The 22,807-nt window shown below is 44.7% G+C and overlaps 1 protein-coding gene across 1 annotated transcript in view; it reads right to left on the bottom strand.

Annotated features, from left to right (window-relative positions):
* The window catches only part of FAT4 (FAT atypical cadherin 4), a 152,979-nt gene extending 132,100 nt beyond the window's left edge, over nt 1-20,879 (bottom strand). Inside the window, exon 1 of the mRNA XM_054989845.1 lies at nt 15,585-20,879. Within this exon, the coding sequence (XP_054845820.1) occupies nt 15,585-20,879 (5,295 nt within the window). The remainder of the gene's footprint in view (nt 1-15,584) is intronic.
* Nucleotides 20,880-22,807: the final 1,928 nt, after the last annotated feature.

Raw genomic sequence — 22,807 nt, 5'->3', positions numbered from 1 at the left:
CTCTTCCCTTCCGGAGCCCTGCCATCCCCTGGCTCCACCCTCCAAATCTCCAGGAATTTCTCAGCCTGGAATTGGCAACTCTAGCTGAGCTCCTACCCCTCTCCAAGCTCTGCCCTCCCCAGTCCATTCTAAAAGAAACAGGTCCAAGTGCTGGATTTAATATCACTTTACACCTGCTTTGTACATTTTGGATGAGGCCTATTCCTAGACCATAAAAATATGGTGCCCTGCAGACCCTGTTTATAGGGTTACCATCCCCCTGCCAGGGGCAGGGGATCCCCTGTTCCCACCCTTCCACCCCTTGCACCCACTTACTTGGGTGGCTGGGGGTGCGCTCCCCTGAGGTGTGCCCCCCGAGCCACGCCACGTGCTCCTTGCCATGTACCCTGAGCTGAGCCATACCGCGCCCCCTGAGCCACACTGTACCGCACTGTGCCCCCCCACCAAGCCAAGCCACACAGCGTGGCTCAGCTCAGGGCACGCAGCGCAGCTCGGCTCGGGGTGTGCGGTGTGGCTTGGTTTGGGGTGCACAGCTCAGGCCACACGACGTGGCTCGGCTCAGCTTGGGGCACACAATGCAAGCCAATCCGAGCTACGCGCCCTGAGCTGAGCTAAGCCAAGCACTCCTGCACCTACAACAGGCCCGTTCTGAGGAGAATCGTGCCCCGCAGGGCCAGATCCAGCTCTTGGTGAGTACAGGAGCACTCCCAGCCAGCCTTTGACCCCTGCACAATGATGTCACTTCCAGAAGTGACATAATTGCACAAGCCAGGAGTGAGCAAAAAAAACCCTGAGTGGCAAGGTAAGTGTCAGACTTCCAACCTCCCACTGGGGGGAGTAAAGGGGCCTGGCATACCCCCGGTTTGGGCTCCATGGAACCTGGCAGCCCTACCTGTTTAGCATCTCTACCACATATAGGAATCTGATCTCAAAACTGTACTGGTTGGACACTGCATTGATTTTAGTGCCTCTCACTTTCAAATGCATGTATAAGTGTTAAGGACTTTAGTTGTAGATATTTTGCTAAAAGATCTACACAATGGGTTCACCTGCCTCAAATTTCCCTGATACAGTTTTACTTTTTGGCAGTGCTTCACGTCCTAATTAATGGTATGGTATGCAGATTTGTTACTATTTTATTACTGAATTTTGTGAACCTGTTTTATAAAACTGTTGGTTAGCTGCCTTGACTTTGTGTCAAGGTGGAAAATAAATATTTCAATACTTATTACAGGAGGATGAGGTTGCCCTTTGGGGCATCCATTGTCCACATGAAGACTTTTCCTCAGCAGCAATGCAACAGAATAATATTTATTTGTTTATAAGCAGACCATTCTCCTGAACATCTCAGGATAGGAAACAGAAATGTAAATATATATAAATATGAAAACAAATTTATAAAATAAGTTTGTGTGCATTCATTGGCTTTTAATATGCATATTTATAGCCACATGTTATTTTACAAGCAAGATATTATAATTATTTAGATAGTTTGACTTAATAAAAGAAGCCATTGTATCCAGGCTTTAAGATCTGAGAAAGGCAATTGATTATAGGACATTTTGAAGGTTGTTAATTCAAAGGAGTCCCATATATCTGAAGCAACAGCACAATACAGATATACACTCTCTCTCTTCCCATGGGGACCTAAAATAGCTTACATTTCCTCCCCTCCATTTTATCACCACAACAACCCTGTGAGTAGTTTCCCCGGTCCCTACACCCTTCCAGGGAGAGGGAGGACCTGGAACTTACCTCTCAAAGTCTCCTCGTGTGCTCCCGGAGTTTACTTTTATGTGAGAAGACAAAGTTTTCTTCTCACTTTAATGTGAGAAGACAAAGTTTACTTTGTCTTCTCACATGAAACCAATTTTCTGGCCTGTATTATAGACTATTATATTGTAAAGTATATTGTGATTCATATGATTCACATCCATGGTTCTAGTTATCAAATTACGCATAATTGTAATGGTTTAAGCTGCAATTAAATCAGACACAGCTATATACCAAGCAGAAGTTATCTCTGTGATGTACCCATTAAAGAAAAGCAGAAGCTTCAGCTAGAGGCTAGAAGGAACAGCACCATGAAGGCAGATCTGAGGAAAATAATAGTAGCCAACATCACTCTTTTTCTTTGTTTATGATATTTTTGTCTCAGGACTACATGCAGTTCTACACTATTGTGTGTGGAAAGCCAGGAGAGCAGGGGCTCTCCTGACCTCCTCAGGCAGGCCATTCCACAGGGTAGGGGCCACCACAGAGAAAGCCCTGCTGTTGATTTCACCCATGTGCTGGCTGGCACCTGCAAGAGACCCTGTTTGGATGAGCAAAGCTGCTGTGGAGGGACATGATCCGCTATATACATGATCCACTAGGTAACAGTAAAGGAAAGATTTCAGTAAGTAACCCAAGAGATGCCTCACACATAGGGTTGTGTGGGGTCTGGAATGAGAACTGATCTTCAGATTACAGGGATCAATTCCCTGGAGAAAATGGTTGCTTCAGAGGGTGGACTCAATGGCATTATAACCTGCTGAGTTCCAGTCCCTCCCCAAACCCCACCCTCCCCAGGCCTCTCCCCAAATCTCCAGGAATTTTCCAACTTGGAGTTGGCAGCCCTATTCATGCTACTTCCAGTGCCACAAAGATTATTTCTGATAAAGCATACCTACATATAATGGTAATCCAAATGAGAAAAAAGAAATGGGAAAATACATAGGCAAATTAATTATTCAATTATAACTGTGGGGAATAGGGCTGCAGGGAACCCCCTGCTCCCAGCCCCTGTCCCCCTGCCACAACTCACCTGGACAGTGGTGGGGAAAGGCCCAGGGAACAGACCCTGGAGACAAAAAAAACTCCTGGACCAGCAGAAGTGATATCATCCCACCCAGCAGCGGGCATGCTCCCGTGCATCACAGGGGCCCCAATTGTGCATGTACGAGAAGATCTTCAAGGTAAGTGCCAGGTCCCCCCCCCCATTCCTGAAAGGAGGGTAAGGGGACCTGGCAACCCTAGTGAGGAATTCAGAATATCTATTACTGCAGTAGAATAAAGGAGTCTGCATTTCCTATTAACAGTGCATTTTTTAAAAAATTAAATTTTAATTGTACATAATACACTTGATCTGGAAACCACTGAATGGCAAATACATGGAATCCCATAATGCTGCTGTTAGGAAATGAATTTGCAAAATGTGCTTCCAATCATTAACAACTCAAAAATTTAAATTAAAAACAAGTCAACATACTCCAGACTATGTTGCAACTTTCACACCCAACCATATAAAATGAACATCTGTCACACTTCTCCAAATACTCAGTTGGAATAGACAGAAGGCATCACTGAGTTTTACATCTCTGGAGCAAGAAAAACTGAAAAGTAATGAATGCAGAAACAAAAAGATGAACATTTACACCTTGAGAACATAATAAACTATTTAATTTTCTGCAACTGACAGATTTACCTGGATCAAGTTTTTAGATCTGTTGTTTCTCTTGGTTAGTAGTGATAAAGTTTACAAGCACCACAGAACTTCAGGCTGCAGCTGAGGAATTAAAATGCTTGAATGTTCTGCTGCTACAAAAAATGTCTGAGAAAATTAGCAAGCCACATACAATAAAATGGGTTGGATCCAATAAAGCATCAGAGGGAGAAGGATTTGTGCCTACAGAGCATGACTTTCTTATTCCCCACCCCCTGCAACCCCAAACGCCCCCTGAAGTGCTGCTCTTTGGGGCCAATCTAAGCAAAGAATTATTGCCTGGTTCTGCTGATTCTGTAAAATATCCCTGTGCTTCACCATATCAAAAAATAAACAAAATATTCTTCCAAGAAGATATTCCTAGTATTTTAGAATCAGTTCAAAAAAAGAACCAACATATCTGTATAGCTATATCTATCTATAGTATTTACATTAACTATTTCCCATCATTCTGAAACATGAGAAAATATTAAAATAAGTACAACTATTTAGCAATATACACCTTTAACGCATTGTAGTCCTTTGAAAAAATTAATATATAAGTAAGAAATGGCCAATACCTAAAATAAGTTTGAAAACTGCATTTATAACTGATACCAGCATGAGTGGAAATGCAGTTCTCTTGAAGTCTTTTAAATAATAGAAAACTGGCTGTCCTATTGTCTTAAAATTATACCTCAAAAGCTGAAAACGAGAGTTTGAAAGAGATTCCTATTTATTTTCAAAGGGATTACAATAAACTCTGTTTTTTACAGAATCCAATTGACTCCCTAACTGAGGTTTCCATAGAATTGTTCTCCAATGTTACTCAGTTGTCCTCCTAGCACTTGAATTTATCGCTAGCCTCACTGAAAGAAGTATTTCGTTAACACCATTTTCTTGCAATTAATTAATTCTACCCATGTAAACTGCCAAATATAGGGTAATACCTTCCACTTTTAAAAACATTTCTTTGGCAAGAGATGAAAGTTGTTAATTAATCTATGTTATTCTAAGAAAACTACTTCACAGTTGTATTATCTTTGTGTTGCAGCCCAATTATCTATACTATATGTAAATTGATTATATTCAGGGATTTTATTTTTAAGCTGTTTTTCTTGTGTACCTTTTCATCTTGAATACGTATGTGAATAAACAGATATGACGATAAACTGATTAGATTCCTTAAGAGTAGCAAGACCTAGCTTATACACACACACACACACCCCTCCCACGGGTGTACAGACTGAAACTGTAGGGTAATGATTCCAGTTAGTGTTTATGTGCAGGTAGTGAGGATTACCACTCACTGGCTCTGCTCTCTTGCTTGTACCCAACTTCTACACATTCAAGGTCCCATCACAACTCTTCCCCGCTCCCAACATATACACTTCCCAATGAAGTGTGTGCATGGTCCATGCACTAAAGATGGAAGATAGACTAGATATTTGTTGTGTTTTCATATTTTTTGTTGTACATTTTTTTGCTATTTCTTGTTATTCCTAAGGAAGCCTTTGTTTTAAGATGTATTTGGCAAAATATCTAAGCAAAGAAACTTTTCCTCACGCACCAGTAAATTCATGTAGCATAACAGGGATTGGAGAGGTGATACTATTCCATTCTTCCAGTACAATTATAATGCTCAGTGATGGTAAAAAGGCTATAAGGGGGCACAGAAGCTACTTAGAGAATGGAAATTACAAGAATATTTGCAGAGTTCTCAGAATACATTTATTATGAAAAACATCACATTGAAATGGCTTGCAGGACCCTCATACACTTTTAGTACAGCTAACAGGAAGAAAAGTAGTATGTGACCCAGCAGCACAGCTCTTTGCTCACATAGTTGCGCTGGTAAATCAACTTAAGTGAACCAGAAGTGAAAACTAGTACAAATGCAAAGCCAAAACTGATGACCTTGGATTAATGTGAAGACTTCTTTCCTTTAAACCCTGGTTGCATCCACATTTATTTATTCATTTATACCCTTTCTTATACCTAAAAGGGGTCCAAAGCAGCTAACCTCACTCTCCTTTCCTTCAGTTATCCTCACAACAACCCTCTGAAGTAGGCTAGTATGTTGTATCATTAGAAAATTCTGCATCCCCTGCATTAGAAAATCATTAGAAAATAGTATGTTGTATCATTAGAAAATTCTATCAGCTTCTCTAAATCCCCAGCTTTCTTTATTTAAAGTAAGTCTCTAGCCCCTTTCAGGGAAGCCAGATCCTCTGCTACGATGGGGGATCCTTCGCCCCCAGCCCCCACCTGCCTCCCCGATGCCACTCACTTGGCCAGTAGGGGCAAAATGGCATGCAGGAACAGGGGATGCAAACTGGCAGGGAACTGCATGCCCCCATGTCAACTGTCAATGACATTGTTCTTGACCTAACTCAGAGGTGATGGGTTGCTCCAGAGTTGTTGTTGTTTTTTAAAAAAAACAGTCCAAAACACAGCATTTTGGGGTCGCACCAGAAATGACACAATCATCAGGGATGTAGGTATGCATGCTTTACAAGTGTGTTCAAGTAAGTACCTGAACCCCCTATGCCTCCTGTTTAGAGCTGGGTCACCTGGTAACCCTGCCTCCTTTTGTTGCAAAGACATGCCTTTCCCTTAACTTCTCTGCAATGACAAGGGCAGGAAACTGGCATTTTTAAGCCTCCCAGGCCAGTTCCCCCCCCATCTTTCCCCACCCCCACTGACCAGGTGAGTGGTGAGGGGGGCAGAGGCTAGGAGTCGGGGATCCTCCATCCCCACAGGAGGACTAGCAGTTTATTAAGAAGAGATACAAAGTGTACTACAATTTCCACATTTGCACAGAAAGATATTTAGACAAAATAATTAGTAATAGAAATAAATGACTGTTTTCATATGATTTTAATAAAAAATTCATAATGAAAATTTACTTTCCCTATACATTTTGTTTCAAGTACCTGTGATAATATAATAATTAATAGAGGCTAAGAAGTCTGTGGAAATGTTGGGACCATCAGAAATGATCAGCTGTTTAAACAATCGTGGTCTCTTTAAATGCAACAAATAAAAACAATGTAGAGGCGGGGGAAGCAATTATTTCTCTGCAAGTGTACTTTGAAAATTGATTTATGACATTAATAACTCCCTCTGGGGTAACCCCGTGTCACTGCAACAGATCCTTCTAGGATGCCTTCAGTGCAGCCCTAAACAAAGTCACACCCTTTAAAATCCACTAAAAACAATGGGCTTAGAGGAGAGTAACTCTGCTTAGAATTGCACTGTAGATATGATTCTCAGCAGGCCCACCTTCTTTGTGCTGGTCTGAAAAAACAAAAGATTTTTTCATGCACTGCAACTCATTTCTAATATTCACTATGTGATCATTTGATAAATTACTTTTCTTGCTGAAATGCTAAGGACAAAACAAAGTGAACAATATCTCAGCTCACTGAAATAAATGGAAAAGGTACAAATTCAATGGCCAGCAGCCAAAGAGCTACTTTAGATGTAGCTATCAGTTTGCCTGTGCCAGGTGGGATTTTTTAAATATATATATATATATATATAATAATTGTTTCATAAGATGCTTTGGAGACTGCTCAGTTTTAACAGTGATTTGCAAGGTGGCATGGGAATCTGCAGTAAGGAACATGATGGTATTGCCTATATTAGTCAAGTCATAAAATTTTTGAATTGCTAGACAAAAAAGAATTCATATCTCTTGGAACAACTGTGAGCCCTTCATTAGGAATGATCATAAACCACTTTCTATGTGGTTTCTATGATTTACATGAGATGGAGTGATAGCCATTGCTTCCCTAACCACCTCTGCCTCAGTTGTGAAGCAGGAGCTTCCAACACTCGTGTTGATTCCAGATCTTTTTCCAGGTTAATGGAAAACCGAGAGCTCGGTCTTCTAACACTGCATTTGCCACAATGGTAGAATTGCCAGCTCCAGGTTGGGAAATTTCTGGAGATCCAGGGGCAGAATCTGGGGAGGGCAGGGTTGGTGGATGCGAGGGATCTCCATGTGGTACAACACCATAGACTCTGCTCTCCAAAGCAGCCATTTTCTCCAGTAGAACTGATCTCTTTAATCTGGAGATCAGTTGGGATTCCAGATCTCCAGGCCCCACCTGGAAGTTGGGAACTCTACTATATGGGGTTACTACAAAGGAACCTTCTTTGTTCTGTATTGCTTCATAAGCTGCCTTGCAGCACCATAACTGAATAAAGGTACAGAAGAACTGTTAATAGCTTTTATCCTTTTTTTTTTAATCTGCTGGTCTTACTATCTTATCTCTTTCTCGCCACACAGATACACAAATATGTGTGTGCGCACGCACATGCGTGCATGTGTCCTAAGCAGAATGCTGATCAGGAAAAAAAATAACAATAATAGACACATTTATCAGTAACAGCCATCTGTGTTCCTTTAGTTTGAGCCAACTACTCTGGCAGGCATTTATATTTCCCCTTCCTATCCAATAGAATCTAGCCTTGCAAATAAAGTGTTTTACTCCCAATTCCTTCATTCTCTAACATTACAAAGGTCAAGTAGTGTTCTAAATCTGTCAAGGACTGGATGTAAAATAATATGGTATCACTGGCTATGTCTAATTAACTGCAAGCTAAAGGACTGGAACTGCCCCCCCCCAAACCACCCACACCCACACAATTATATTATTTTTAAAAATACATGCTTCTTTCCACTCTTACCCCAATAGCTTTTTTCTTTACAGAAAAGAAACTTCAGAGGTTGCAAAGGTGGCTATTTGTCAGCTCAAAACTGTGTCTACACTCAGATGTGACAACAAGCCCTGTTTGTCTGTTGTAAGTACTAACACCGCTTGTTTCTTCAGATATGGGGGTCTCGGATTGAGAAGGACTTTATAGGAAAACACAAGCACCTTAAATTGAACATGAAATCAAATAGGTACTCAGTGAAGATGTTAAGAAACAGGTATTACATGTTGAAAGCAAACAGCTCCTGAGAGAAGACAAGCTGTTCCATTCCGCACCAATTGAAGTTTCCAGGTTGTCTTTAAGAGCAATTGCACACCAAATATTTCACGAGAGTCCCAGGCTAATGGTTACAGTGGCATCAGCATGGTTAGATCATGCAAGCTCAAGTAGGGGGGCAGATGACAAGCTGAAAGAAGGCACTTCCAGCAACTATGCCAACCTGTTTATCCAACAGCATCCCAGTTTGGGAAACTTACAATCAAACACAGATTTGCTATTATCTGACTGCAATTACCTGAGCAAATTGGAATTCATTTGGTTTAGTTTGAGAGAAGGACAAAAAAATTACCTAGGCATCTACATTCATGTGTCATGGCAAACTAGAATCTGATTGAGGGAAGGGGAGGAAAGCTGGAAGAAGTGTATGAACACATCAACAAATTGTGTTTATCTTATTATGGAAAGACTAGCAATAAAGCCCGTTGTGGGGAAAAAATACAATGGGCTCTAGAAAGGGGAGGGCGGGCAGGCAGGCATTCGCTCCTCCTCCGTCACTGATTCCAGCTGATGAAGGAGGGGGGTGGGCATTGTCATCTACTCCACACCTGAACTGCCTGATCTCGGCCATGTGAAGGGTTGGTGGGCTTTGCTACCTGCTCCATGCCTGATACATGCCAGGTAAAGGGGGGGGGGGCATTGCCTCCTGTTCTGCACCTGACTGTGGCTGAGTAAAGAGGGGCATGCATTGTCACCTGCTCCGAGCCTGATTCCATCTGGGTGAAGGGGGGTGGGCATTGCCACCTGCTCCCCGTTGGGTGAAGGGAGGAACAGGCATTGCCTCCTGCTCTATGCCTGATCTAGACAGGTGAAGTTGGGCAGCAGGCTTTACTATCTGCTCTGCTCCTGATCCCAGCTGGGTGAAGGGGGTGCGGGCATTGCCACCTGCTCTGCTCCTGATTCCGGCAGGTTGAAAGGGGGGCAGGCATTGCTGCATGCTTGGATCCTGACTTTGGCAGGGTGAAGACAGGGTGGGCATTGCTGCCTGCTCAGTGGCTTAATCCGGTAGGTTGAAGAGGGTGGGCATTGCCACCTGCTCTGTTCCTTATCCCAGCTGGGTGAAGGGAGGTGGGCATTGCCAAGTGTTCCGCTCCTAATACCAGCTGGCTTAACGTTGGTGGTGGGCATTGCCACCTGTTCCGCTCCTAATACCAGCTGGGTGAAGGCAAGGGGTGGGCATTGCCACCTGCTCCACTCCTAATGTCAGCTGGGTGAAGGCGGGAGGCGGGCATTGCCACCTGCTCCCATCCTGCTCCCGGCTTGGGCTTCCCACCATGGCACATTTTCTGGAGGGACACGGTGCCTTGCCTAGGCTTCCCTCCATGGCAGCGCCCTCTGGTGGTGGACCAGGGTATAAAGTGAGTTGTCTGAAATACACGTACTCAATTATATAGTAAGATGTTTGTTGTTACATCTGAATGCATTGTATATTTACTGTAGTCAACAACCATTCTCTCATTGACTTCTATTATAAAACTGTAGGCCTAGTACTAGGGTTATCAATCCCAGGGTGGAGGTGAGTGAATCCCCTGCACCCACCCTCTGTCCCCAGCCTTGGGTTGTCAGGTCCCCCTAGCCTCCTGGTGAGAGGTGGGAGACCTGGTACTCACTGTACTTGATTCCCTCACTTTTGGGAATTGACGTTATTGCGCAGGGTGGGAGCTTTGCTTTGTGGACTATAAATTTAGTAAATACATAAAACAATAATTTCTTTAAATTTATAGTCCACAAAGGGCGGGTGCCAATTCAGGCCACTGCGGAGCATGGGAGCGCTGCTTCAGGCTGAATCAGGCCGCTGTGGGAGCTCATCATGCCACCTGGGAGCAAGCCTAGGAGGCACGTTTCCTCCCCACTGGCCAAGTAAGCGGGGGGGGGGGTAGAGGATAGAAGTGGGAATCTCCCACCCCCCAGCAGGGGACTGGCAACCTGCCTCTGCCACCACAAATCTGACTGGCAGAGGGAAAGGCATGGGAACAGAAGTGACGTTATCGCACAGGCGTGGAAGTGCGCATGCTTTGTGCGCTTGGAGACAGAAGACAAGATACGTGCTAGCTCCTCTGTCCCACTGGAAGGCTAAGGGGACTTGGCAACCCTATCTAGCATCCAATAAAATAAACCTACACAAATCAAAATACAGATCTCCAAATTATAAAAATACAGAAGTTAAGAAAATATTTCTCTTCCAGTGGCAATATTTCTTTATCATTCAGACAGCATGAGGTTTCTTGATGGATTACAAACAGCGCAACACAGTGCAGGAAGGGAAAATTTGGAGGGAAAGAAAACACCAGGGAGTCTAAATTGTTGTATGAAAACTCCAACAAATAACATTCATCTTTACTTGCACAGTGGTATTTTCTAATTTAGGCATCCTAATGATCTTTCTAATGTATTCCTATGGAAACATTTTGACTTATTCAACATACCCAAGAGAACTTAATGAGTGTTGTAATCCTAGGTTACAGATGTTTGTATATAAATAAACCATACAGTTTTGTTTTTTACATAGCATCTATTTTGCATGTCTGAATTCCGGGTTTATATTCCTTATTTACAACAAGATTTTCAGAGCTTGTGTAACGGAACTCTGTATCTACATTTCCAGGCTTGCGTACAGTTCTTATATTAACGTTCCATTGAAATTAATGGTTTTTACATAGCTGAGTAGAATTGCAGTCTATGCTTGAACAGGCCAGAGATTGAAAGGACAGTATCCTGTGACAGAAAGCACAATATATCTTAAATTATTTAATTATAATATTACTAAGTTTCTTTGTAATTCATTAAAGATTCATTTAAACAGGTCTTCAGTCAAACAATACAACACTGTCACATCATTTTATGTATAAAAGCATAGTGCCTCTCATTCTTTTGATAGAGATAGTCAGGTTAATTGACTTAGGGTTCCCAGGTGCCCACCAGTGGCGGGCAAACTCCCAGGGATTTCATCCCTTGCCCAGTGATCTGCCAGTGATCTGCGGGAGGTGGTAAGCCTCCTGGATGTTGCCCATGTCTGGCAGGCATCCCAGGAACATGCACAGTGCATGTCCTCCCAAGGGGTGTGGCGATGTTACTTCCGGAAGTGACATCATTGTGCTGGCTGCGGGAGCGTTCCTGCATTTCATTTTGGGCTGATTTGGGCCCTCAATGGGCTGAACTGGCCCCGCCCAGAGAGTGGGAGTGCTCCCGTGCCTGGTGTGATGATGTCACTTCCAGAAGAGCCACAAGACCAACACGAGGTAAGCGCCAGTTCCCCCTGCTCTCGCTGGGAGGGTATAGGGACCTAGCAACCCTATAAAGAGTGATGCAAATTAGTGAGGGCCAGTTTTACCCAACATTTCTTTCATTTCAAGGGAGCAGCAATGACTACAGGATATAAGATGAATGTCGCAAGACCAGGAATGAGCTTTCCTCCTCTTCCTAAAAAAAAAACCCTTAAGTTTGAAAAGCAACTGCTACTGTAATATCTTGAGGAGATGCAGGCAGCGTGGCACAAAGATGGGCCCAGTGGCTCAACTCATTTACTGCAGGTATGGCTTCAAACAGGATGGGAGGTAAAAAAATTATTGTTTTATGTATTTACTAAATTTATAGTCCACAAAGCAACATATGCAGAGAGCCTAAGCTGAGCACCGATCAGACCCATACCTGCTTACTATCAGGTTGATCACTGTGCCATCAAGCCATAGCCACTTCACTAAAACTTCTACTGGTTGTTTTGCCAGGATTGTTGTGGAGGGACAATTCAAATAGGAGCTAGCATTTCCCCATGTTCAGAAGAACTTCTGTCACAGAGTTGACTGACAGACCAGAATTCTGGGAGATTTTCAATGGAGTTTCCAAGCATTTGGGCTCCAGAGAAGGGAGATTTAACCTTTCTTGTCCCTTGTACAATTTCACCGATCCCCTCCCACCCACTCACCCACCCCCTGGACTTTTATTAGCTTTTGAAGGCTCTTTGCTGTCATTTTTGCTTCTCTAAGCTAATAACAGCTGGAGGACAGTTTTAATCTGCCAAATCACATGGAGAGACAAGCTTAAACTAACTCTCTCCTTAATGGTGACCCTAATCCAAATTGGGATATGTACAGCTGCTATTTCCATTTTTAAAAATCCTAGAAATGTTTGTTTCTGTATTCCTCTACATTGTCTGCTTTGGCCCCAAGTCCTTGCTCTGAAAACAGTTTCTGAGATACACATTTTCTTTCATAGCAATTGATTTCATAGTCAGTATTGTGTAGTGGCTAGAGTGGCAAACTAGGATCTGGGAGTCTCAGGTTTGATTCCCCACTCTGCCATAGAAACTTGCGGGGTGACCTTGGGCTAATCATATACTCTCAGCCTAACCTACCTCACAAGGTTGGTGTGAGGAAAAAACGGAGGAGAGGAGAAAGATGTAAGCCACTTTGGTTCTCTACTGGGGAGAAAGGAGAAGTATAAATGAAGAAAATAAAATAAATATAAATAAATAGCTTTCAAATCACCACTAATAAGCAGTCTATATTGTTAGGGGTGGCCTTCTTTTTCCATGGTGAGCCATGACCTTTAGCAGATGGAAAGCAGACAGAAAGACAACAAGTAAAGTCTTTTCCTTTGGTATAGCTATATGATGGTATAAGCTGTAAAAATGTCTTACAATCAAATAACCGTTAAGGACATGTAACCATTACTAGTGCTGGGAACCAAAGAGGCAGGAATTATTTTACTTCAATTTTAAAATATTTATTTGGATACAGGAGAAAATGTGTATCCCTTCATAACATAACAGTCCTATGAGGATATCACAGTGATAACAGACATTTAAAGTAAAGAAATTAAATTTAAAACCTCTCTCTAAATTGCTGTGTGCATATTTTAAGGACATTTGTGGAGGATAATTTTAAATATACTCATATATGAGATGGAATGCACATTAACCAAAGTACTTATTCAAAATCTTGTAGAAGTAGTATATTCACAAAATCATTCATACTTTTATTTTGTTTACTTAATGTGGTAAAATCCTGCCTTACAGGGCAAACCCATGCAATTACTCTAGTCGAAGCTCTGTGATTTCAGTGGGCTTAGATTGGAGCAGCTTTGCATGGGAGTGCACTATTAGAAACTTAAACTGATAAGCAGAGTTTTAAAATAAAATGGCCATTTTAAAGAAAAACACTGAGAAGCAATAGTACACTCCTATGAAAATCTAGTCAGAACTGAACCCAAGGAATTCAATTGGATTTATTTCCAAGTAAATGTGGCTTCAGATGAAATAGAATTACAAGCAATAGTAATGTGAACTCTAAATATTCTACTGTAATATATTTTATCTTTGATTATTTGATATTTAGCAAATGACAGCATTCCCTTCTAGAACATTAAAATATGCAGAAACTCTTGCTGAACCTTTTGTCCCAACAGCCTCCTGATTTCCCTCACTGATCCAAATACTGACATCCAACGTTTTCATTAGTTCACTACAAATAAGGGCTTGCCAGATTCCAATCTTTCATAATCAAAGACCACCATAGTAAACATATACTGATACCTTAATGCATAACTTGTTACAATGAAATACAAAACTCATTTTTCTTTGTTTTGATTGAGTTCCACTTGTAGATAAGTTGAAAACCCATTTGTGGCATTATTCTTTGTAATTTATACTAATACAGCACAGATATTTTCTAATACCAGAAATGTACATCAATACTGTGATATTTAGCATTATTTCAACTTAATCTGAATCATGTGCTAACACTTACTAAGCAACAGGTTGATGTCAAAAGACACTAAACTAAATGCCAGCACAATATGCTGCTTCAACAAGAGATTCTGTAGTCTTGGAATTCCTTATCAAGACCATTTAAAATCTGTTTTAAGTAATATCAAGAGATGCATGTATAATAGCAAGTAATAGCATACCCACAAGTAAACGTAATTTCAGGTTAAAATCAAAATGAAGCAATTGTGCAGCCTAGTCCAATGTGCATAAGTCTAAGCATGCATATTCCAAGCCTGTCCATGTTTACTTGGTCTGATCCATGCTTATTCATAAAGACATCCCACTGATTTCAAAGGAAATGACTTCCAAGTAAGAGTGCATAGGATTGTATCCTTAGTGTACCAGTACATGACAGCAATTCCTGGAACACATTCAGCTTTAGAGCTAAAGAACTTAGACCACGAGGGAAATGTCTGAATCACTGTACACTTCCGGCATCCCCTGCTGGTTGACTATAAAACAGATTTTGTTCCAGAGAGCAAAAGCACAATGATTCCAAGTACAGAGGAAGAATCAGGGCCGGAGAAATGCCTTGAACAATGTCTTAAGGCAAAGCAAGGTTCCACCTTAATTGACCTAGGGTCTCCTACTTTCTTTCTGAAAGACAATAGCCAAGGTACATTTCCAGCCACACAAAGGATAATATAATGCTGCTGGCAGAATGCCTTCCGTAAAACAACAACTTGGCATATCATCTTGATTCCATAACTATTGTTTTGGAATCCTCTCACTCTGAAGCATGAATTAGACTAATAAGAGAGCTCAGCTGAGATTCACTACTTGGTTTGAAAGCAGTCTAAGGATATCAACAAAACAGTGAACACAACTCTGAATACCAGATGAGCCAAAGCCAGAGGAACTAAAACTGTGCCGAGGTGAAGGAAAATGCATTTGGAAGAAAAAGTTTGCTCGGGCCCCATCCACACACTTTTGTATTATATAAGAAGAAGAAAGAAGGCCTAAGACAAGATCACTTCACATACGGTATTTTTCCTAATAAAGAGGAAGGATCACACATGAAGCAATCTAAATAGCTAAAGCCAGTTTCTCATTTATGCAACTGGACCTCCCCACTCCAAACAAGTCAGATATGCATCATGCTAATTAGTTAATTGGGCTCAAGGGGGAAATTCCATTATTTATTCTAATATAATCTCTTTGGCAGATCCTCCTAATGACAATACTTGCATGCTGGTTCAAAGGCTGCTTGTATGCAATGAACAACACATTGTGACAATATAACACAACTTGACACCTGTAAAATAGCAAATAACTGTCAGATTCAAGGGAATTTAACTGATAGGAGGGGGGAGTCACAAGCTCTTTACTGTAAAAGAATAGTAAAAAAAGTTTTACCTCAGCTCTCTGGGTTCGTGGCAAAGCAGCAGATTTTTCAATGGCGTAAACATCCACCAGGTACAAGCGTGCTCCTTGCTCCCTGTCCAAAATAGCAGCCGTTTGAATCACACCAGTGTGACGCCCAATGGTAAAAAGTCGACCAAATATTTTGTCCTCACAACGTACTGAGACTATGAAATATTCCACAACAGCTTCAGTCCCTCGAGGACTAGCTGCTACTATGGATATCACATTTGTCCCAATAGGTTCACCTTCTTTCAAAACCGTAATGTATTTTGGCTGAGTAAAAACAGGCCCATCAAGTCCCTGTAGAATCACAGTCATTTCGGTAGTTGATTTTCTTCGCTCAGGGCCAAGATCTGTGGCTGAGACTATGAAGCTGTACATAAGCTGAGAAGGTACTAACGCCGAGGTCACTCTCAGATCTCCACTATAGCGATCCACAATAAAGGTGTCAGCGTCCCCATTAATTATTTCATATTCAACCTCCCCATTAGCTCCTTCATCAGGATCAGCAGCAATAATAGTAGTTAGGACTGTACCAATTACTGCAGAGGGATCTGCAGCAAGAGCATTTTGCGATATAAAAGTAGGGACATTGTCATTCTGGTCAGTTACCAGAATGGTCACGTTCTTCAAAGCAAACTTTCTGGACTCTACAGGCACAGCCTGATCAGCGGCTTTCACTGTTAATTCAAAAAGATTAGTAAATTCACGGTCTATTTCAGCATTAGTATATATTGTTCCTTTGATTTCATCTATATGGAAGTGGTTCCCTCTTGGCGTCTGTTGAATGATTGTATATGTTAACTGCCCGTTAATATCTGCATCCGGATCATGAGCAGTTACAGAAATGACAGAGCTCCCAATGGGAATATTCTCAACAATCGATTTAAAAATGTCCCCAGGAGGAAATTTAGGAGGGTTGTCATTGTAATCCCTAACATATATTACAATGGACATAGTAGATGACTGAGGAGGTCTTCCTTTGTCTTTTGCAGTTATGTTTAGTTTATATATGGACTGTGTTTCAAAATCCAACTTTTTTGCAAGGAAAATACTGCCAGTGTTAGGACTGATGCTAAATGTTCCGTGATTATTTGTTCCAGTAATACTGTACTGAAGATCAGCATTGTCACCTGCATCCGAATCCGTGGCAGTGACAGAAGAGACGAGTTCCCCAATTCTCATGTTTTCCAAGACATCAATAAACAATGTTGATTTAGGGAAAGAAGGACTGTTGTCATTTTCATCTAGTACATTAATGTTCAATGTACAAACTGAGCTCAGGGAAACTGTTCCAGAATCTACTGCTTGGATGAGAAGAGAGTAGGATGCAGTAACCTCGTGGTCTAGTTTGCCTATCAAAGTCACCTGTCCCGTGCCCCTGTCTATTGTAAACTGATTTTCTTCATTTCCCTTAATTACATAATAATGGATCAATCCATTATTACCTTCATCAACATCTGAGGCAGAAACTCTTAAAACCTGTGTCAAGTTTGCAGCTAATTCTGAGATAGTTGCTTGATAAAGTTCTTTTAAAAACTTTGGCACGTTATCATTTATATCCTTCAAGTAAACTTGCACAGTTGCCTGATCCCTTAAAGGTTTTGGCAACCCCTGATCCATTGCAATAACTGTAAATGTAAATACCGCCGCTCCCCTTTGCCTCATAAGGGATTCCCTGTCCAGCTGATGAGTACTTTTTATTTCTCCATTTATTGCATCCAACTCAAAATCAGGCTGCATGTGTTCAAATGAATATCTGACTTCCCCATTAGACCCAGAGTCTTTGTCAACAGCACTTATTTTACCCACAAATGATCCCCCAGCCTGCTCCTCCTCATAATAAAAAACATAATTGGTACTGTTAAACAATGGTCTGTTATCATTTACATCTTCTAGAATTACAGTGACATTCACTGTGGCACTGAGAGGTTCTACTGCTCTGTCAGAAGCCACAACCAATAGTGTGTATCTTTCCTGGAGCTCACGGTCCAGTTCACTCTTTATATACAACTGACCATCTGGAAAAATGCCAAAGGCCTCCCCAGCATTTCCTTCCATTATGGTATAAGCTATTTCTCCATTTGTGCCTGAATCTTTGTCAGAAGCATGTACATTAAAAAATCTAGAATTCACAGGCTCCAGTTCAGAAATAGTCACTTCATAGGAAAGCTGGTCAAACACTGGTGGGTTGTCATTTACATCATGAACAGAAACAGTTAAAATGAAACTAGAGGAGCGCTGTGGCACTCCCAAATCAGAGGCTAGAACCTCTACTTGATAAGACCCAGCATTTATGTCAAGTGGCCCAGTTAAACTTATGGCACCACTTTCCTCATCGATATTAAACAGGTCCTTTGGATTGTGCTTTAGGCTGTAATGTACCATCCCATTGATACCTTCATCTGGGTCAACAGCTTTGGCTTGGAATATTGTGTGCCCAGTACTCCAGTTCTCAACCACGTTCACACTTTCCACTGCATGAAGGAAGTGGGGGGAGTTGTCATTTAAATCTCTGACATGTATGTTGACCAAAGTGTCCCCAGTTATGGCTCCACCACTGGCCACTACTTTTAGCTGGTAAAACGCTTGCTCTTCCCTATCAATAATACTAGCCGTGGTGATCAGACCAGTCATTTTGTTAATTTGAAAAACACCCCTTTGGTCCCCTGTTGTGATAAGGTAAGTGATGTCAGTATTGAGGTCCATCGTGGAAGCAGAAACACTGCCTACATGATAGTCCAGGGCAACATTTTCAAAGACCACAAAAGTGTACATAGCCTGGCTAAATACTGGGGGGTTATCCTGAGTGTCCAAGACAGTGACCGTGACTATTGCTTGGTTTTGGGACTGAAGGTTGCCACCATCACTGGCCACTACTTGGAGCTGGTAAGCAGTCTTCTCCTCTCTATCGAGGACTGTTTTAGTGGTGATAACTCCTTTCTGACTATGGATTTGAAACCGGGAAGTATCTCCTGCTGAGATGCTGTACTTAAGTGTCCCATTGACCCCAAGGTCTGGGTCACTGGCAGACACAGTGGCAACATAGCTGCCTGCAGGTTCATTTTCCTGGATATGGGCAAAGTATTGGACAGGATAGAACAGGGGGCTGTTATCATTCACATCAAGTAGGCTCACGTTGATCTGAGCCACTGAGGAGAGGGGAGGAGAGCCCATATCATTAGCCAGGACCTGCAAGGAGTAGTGACCCTGCTCTTCCCTGTCTAACTGTGAGATTGTACTGAGTCGGCCTGACACAGGATCCAAGCGAAACACCTTCCATGGTGCTACCACAGGCCCCATTGCCAACATCCCTGGTTCTGTTTCTTGTAAGGAGAACCGCACAGTCCCATTGTTTCCTAAATCTCTATCAACAGCAGTGAGAACTAGCAACTCAGTTCCTGATGGGGAATTCTCTGCCACAGATACATGATAGCCATCTGGCTGGCTAAACTGGGGCCTCTCATCATTAACATCTAGGATATTCACCACTAACTGGGCATAGGAAACTTTGGGTTGCACACCTTGGTCACGGGCACTGATGTTCAACACCACCTGTGAAGCTAATTCCCGGTCCAGCCCTCCAGATGCCAGCATGCTGGTGCCAGAAACCCCAAGGGGAGGTCTAGCCAGCCCCATGGCAGAATTAGGGCTCTGGGTGGTGACCAGGCCACTGTGTTCACTAATACAGAACCAGCCCAGCTCATTGCCAGAAACTATGTTGTACTTAAGGTTGGCATTGAGACCAGAATCACGATCAGTAGCACTCAGGCCTTGTACATAGCTGCCAGGCGGCACCTCTTCACTAATGTTAACTTGGTACACTGACTGCCCAAAGACAGGCGGGTGGTCATTGATGTCATTCACAAAGATCACCAGACTAGCCACAGAGGAGCGGCTCACTACAGCAGGAGTAGCTCCTTCAGGGGTCAGGGAAGAAGGGGGTGATGGTAATGGCAGAGGGGCCCCAGAGTTGTCAGTCACAGCCACAGTGAGGTTGTAGGTGGGTATGCGTTCCCGGTCAAGAGCAGCAGCCACTTTGATAAGGCTAAGGTTGGGAACTTTGCTGCTCTGGACCTCAAAATGGCGCTGCTCATTTCCACCCAAGATGGATACGGAGATATTCCCATTGGCAGCTGGTGAGTCAGCGTCACTCACGGTCAGCAGTGCCACAACTGTGCCAGGTGCTGCATTCTCATCTACTGAGGCAAAGCGGGAGGTGGCTGGGAAATAGCGGAATTTCACCCGTGGCTCATTGTCATTCACATCAAGCAGGCGGATCAGAGCCTCAGCGCGGCCACTTAATGCTGGCACTCCACGGTCTGTGGCCTGAACTGTCAGAGAGTACTGCCGTTGTGACTCATAGTCCAGAGCTTCCCGGATACGGATGACCCCACTCTCTGGGTCCACCTCAAAAGGAAGCATCCCAGCTCCGTCTCCACCAGCACTTTCTAACCCTTCCAAGCGATAGCGGATGTCAGCATTGGTGCCCTCATCAGCATCTGCTGCTGTCACCTGTAGGACACTGGCTCCAACAGGTGCATCCTCAGGTACACGAGCTTGGTAGAGGGTTTGGCTAAAGACAGGTGGGTTGTCATTGATATCCTGTACAGTAACATTGACTTGTAAGTATCCATGCCGCCGTGGTTCCCCTTTATCCTCCACCTGCACCAGCAGCTGGTATGCAGGGGTGGCCTCCCTGTCCAGCCCACCACGAGAGACCAAGTGCAGAAAGGCACCTTCTCCACTGGGGTTGAGAGTGATGTTGAGTCGAAACCGGCCCTCTTCGTTGCCACCCACGATGCGGTAGGAACTGTGGTCCACGCCATTGGTCCCACTGTCTGCATCAGTAGCGGTGTCCAGGATCAGCTGTCGGCCGCTCCCTGTGTCCTCCTTGAAAGTCACCACAATGGAGGGATCTGGGAAGACAGGAGCATTGTCATTCAGGTCCAGCACCACAATGCGCACCTCGCTGGGGTAAGTCGGTTGGCTGGAGAGCACCACAAGGTCCATCACATCGCTGACCAAACTCTCCCGGTCAATGGTGGCACGAGTGTGCAGATCCCCCGAAGTGGCATTGATGGAGAAAAGAGCATGGTGCTCACTCAAGCGGTAGGTGAAGCCGGGGCGGATGGCGATGGTCCCGACCCAGGTGCCCGAGGGCTGCTCCTCCATCACCTGGAAGACCTGCCTGGGCTCAGCGGAGGAGTTAAGCGGGAGCAGCAGGAGCCCGGCGAAGCATAAAAGCCCAGCGGGAGAGGCGCTGCCACTCCCCGAAAGGCCCATGGTGCTGAGGCGAGGCAGGGGGAGCAGGCAAGGCAGCCTACCGGCGGTGTGGCAAATTCTCCCTCACCGGTTGAACAAACGCAGCAATGCTGAGGCGGGCAGAGTCAGTCCACGTCAAGCGAGGGAGCTTCTCCTCCACAGCGGCGGGCATCCCTCGCCCTCGCCCGGTCGCTCCCAGCGCCGCCACGCCGCCTCCCACCAAGACGCGCCGCGGAGAGAAGCCCAGCCGGCCCTTCAGCCCAACCGCTGCAACTTGCCTGGACTCCGCGGCCGGCGAGAAAGTCCTGTCGCGGGGCAGAGAGACGCTCCCGCCGCCCTTCAGCTACTGGGCTGTCCAGGCGCTCTCTTCCCCTCTCGCCGCCGCCGCTCCAGCCGCCGCCGCCGCCGCTCGGAGACTTTTCGGCCGTGCGCGCCGCCCCAAGCGCTCCTGGGCATCGTGAAAAGTTCTCCCCTCAGCCCCGCCTGGCTTTGTGCATCCCTCGGCGCACCGGGCTGGGCGTCCGGCAGAGGCTCCCGGGCTCCTCGTTGCCCGGAGGGGGCCCGAGGAGGCGGAGGGCGAGAGTCCCGCAGCCAGCGCCGCAGACAGACTGGGAAAGCAACGGTCCCTCGGACTGGCGGAGCTTCCGCACGCCCGAAACTCTGCGGCTGCTCTCTCCGGGGTGGGTTTGGCGCAGCCCTTCCGCTCGGCGAGGGAGAGCTCCGCTCGCTGGACTCCGCGGGCAAGCGATGGCGCCCGCCCGCACGCACCGCGCAGCGGCCAGCCAGGCAGAAACTTTGCTCGCTCCCCTTTCAGCGCTCGGCTCTTGACTTCCAGACGCGGCTCCCCTCCTAGCCTCGCGCCGTCTCCCTCTCCGCCTCCCATTGGCCTGTCATCTCCCGCCCCGCCCACCAGCCTCCTGGCTGTAGACAGAGCGGGTCGGTCCCCGCCCCACGCGAAGCGCTCCTCGCCCCGGTGCAGAATCCCAGTGGCTGCTCGCCGTGCCAGTCAAGCCGCGGCTGGCCAGGCTGGGCGCTTCTCCGCGACAGGGCTCTGGGACGGCGGCGGAGCGCGCTGAGGCGAAGGCGGGAGCCGGTCCAGCGAAGAGGGGCGACGGGGGCTTGCCGCGATAGACAGTCAGTCCGAAGGGGATTAAGGAAAGCTTGTCTGGGAAGGCGCGACGCGGATTTCACGTTAACCGTTTCAGCTCCTCGGGAAGCGACTGGACAAGACGCGTTCCCACTGCATTCCCCGCATCTGCCGAAGGGAGCTTTGGCTCTCGGACGCTCATGCCCTGGAAATCTGGTCGGTCTTGAACGTGCTACTGAATCCGGATCGTACCTTTCCCCGGTAGATCAAAAAAGAGCCCATGTCACTTCATGGGCTTTTTCAGACGGTCCGGATACCTAACTCCTGTTCTGTGCCTTTGGGTATCACAAGCATCTGGGTTAGTTAGAAGAGATACGGAAAGAACAGAACACGGGGAGGATAAAATTAAATGTAGAAAACTTGGACCGTTTCAGGTAAATAGCTGTGCTAGTCTGCAGTTGAACAGCAGGATTCGAGTCCCCAACCAAAATTTCCAAGGTATAAACTTTCAAAAGTCAAAGCTCCCTTCTGAAGGTACCTGAAAATCTTGAACATCAAGTTGGTCTCTAAGGTGCAATTGGACTGAAATCCTCTTGGTGGTAGGACAAGGCTTTCATAAAAGCACCCTCACTCCCAGTATCAGAAACGCTGCTTCTGTAAGGAAAGGTAAGAGGAAACGTTGCCACTCTAAACAAAATGCAAGCATCTACAATGCAGCAGGACTTTACTTTTCTTACCAAATCACACACGCCCACAGGGGCAAAGAAAATCATGCAAATTACTTAGAAACCTTAGAAACATGTCAAATATGTACGCAGTGAAACATCCGCTCCGAACATATTACCCCCCCCCAAGAAAATCT

Source organism: Eublepharis macularius, chromosome 10 (genome assembly GCF_028583425.1).
Source record: "Eublepharis macularius isolate TG4126 chromosome 10, MPM_Emac_v1.0, whole genome shotgun sequence".
NCBI classification, from domain to species: domain Eukaryota; kingdom Metazoa; phylum Chordata; class Lepidosauria; order Squamata; family Eublepharidae; genus Eublepharis; species Eublepharis macularius.
Note: the sequence above shows the minus strand (reverse complement) of the source record. Positions and strands in the feature narration are given on the sequence as shown.